Source organism: Galeopterus variegatus, unplaced genomic scaffold, assembly GCF_000696425.1.
Source record: "Galeopterus variegatus unplaced genomic scaffold, G_variegatus-3.0.2 Scaffold2719, whole genome shotgun sequence".
Classification (NCBI taxonomy): domain Eukaryota; kingdom Metazoa; phylum Chordata; class Mammalia; order Dermoptera; family Cynocephalidae; genus Galeopterus; species Galeopterus variegatus.
This window is the reverse complement of record NW_007728830.1, coordinates 17,669-18,456: the sequence shown is the minus strand read 5'-3', so window position 1 is coordinate 18,456 and position 788 is coordinate 17,669. Positions and strand designations below refer to the sequence as shown.

The 788-nt window shown below is 48.6% G+C and overlaps 1 protein-coding gene across 1 annotated transcript in view; it reads left to right on the top strand.

Moving 5' to 3' along the window:
* The window catches only part of RIBC2 (RIB43A domain with coiled-coils 2), a 17,392-nt gene that overhangs the window by 3,436 nt on the left and 13,168 nt on the right, over positions 1–788 (top strand). The window contains exon 4 of the mRNA XM_008582770.1: positions 10–37. Within this exon, the coding sequence (XP_008580992.1) occupies positions 10–37 (28 nt within the window). The remainder of the gene's footprint in view (positions 1–9; positions 38–788) is intronic.

Here is a 788-nt window from a genome sequence, read left to right as displayed (position 1 = left end):
GAATGGAAGAATGCTCGTATTAACCAAAACCGTGCAGGTAACGAAACAGGAGAGATGAATTACTCTCAGTGCTCTCTTCAGCAATCAACCCCCGGTTTTTCTGGGTTTTTTGTTTTTGTTTTTTGAGTCCTACTGATGTGCACAGTCACGTGCTGCTTTGTCTGTGTGGGGAAAGGGAAGTCAGAGCCTGCACCCCAGGAGTGAAACATCCCAGCCACATGTCAGTCATGCAGGAAACACTTCCTGGGTGTGTGTCTGTGTTGGGGCCCCAGCTGGTAGCATGTCAGCGGATGACGTTATGATAAAGAGCTTCGGTGAACATAAGGCAGGGAGCTGGGACGAGGAATGTTATACTGTGCCCTCATGAGCCGCTCCTCCCTGCGTGTTAATTTGCAACCTTCTTAGCTCAGTCTCTCTCAGCCTCCTCTTTTCCCACTCTCCTCTCCATGAGTGATGTCTCCACAAATCATCTGAACCCACACCTACCAGACTTCTGCTCTCTCCCCCTCCACTGAAACTGCCTGGCCAACCTTTCCAGTGACCTCCATATTGCCCAATCCATGGTCAGTTTTTTGTCTTCATTTTAACCTATCAGCAGCATGTGAGAGTAAATCCACTTCTCTTTGAAATACTTAGGCAATTTGGCTTCCAGAACACCATACTCACGATGATTCTCTTTCTGTCCCAGCTCCTTTGTTGGCTCCTCCTCATTTTCTGAGGTTGCACACCAGTGCTCTCTGCATCTCTCCTCTATCAGCTGAACTCCTCCCCTGGGTGATCTCATCTAT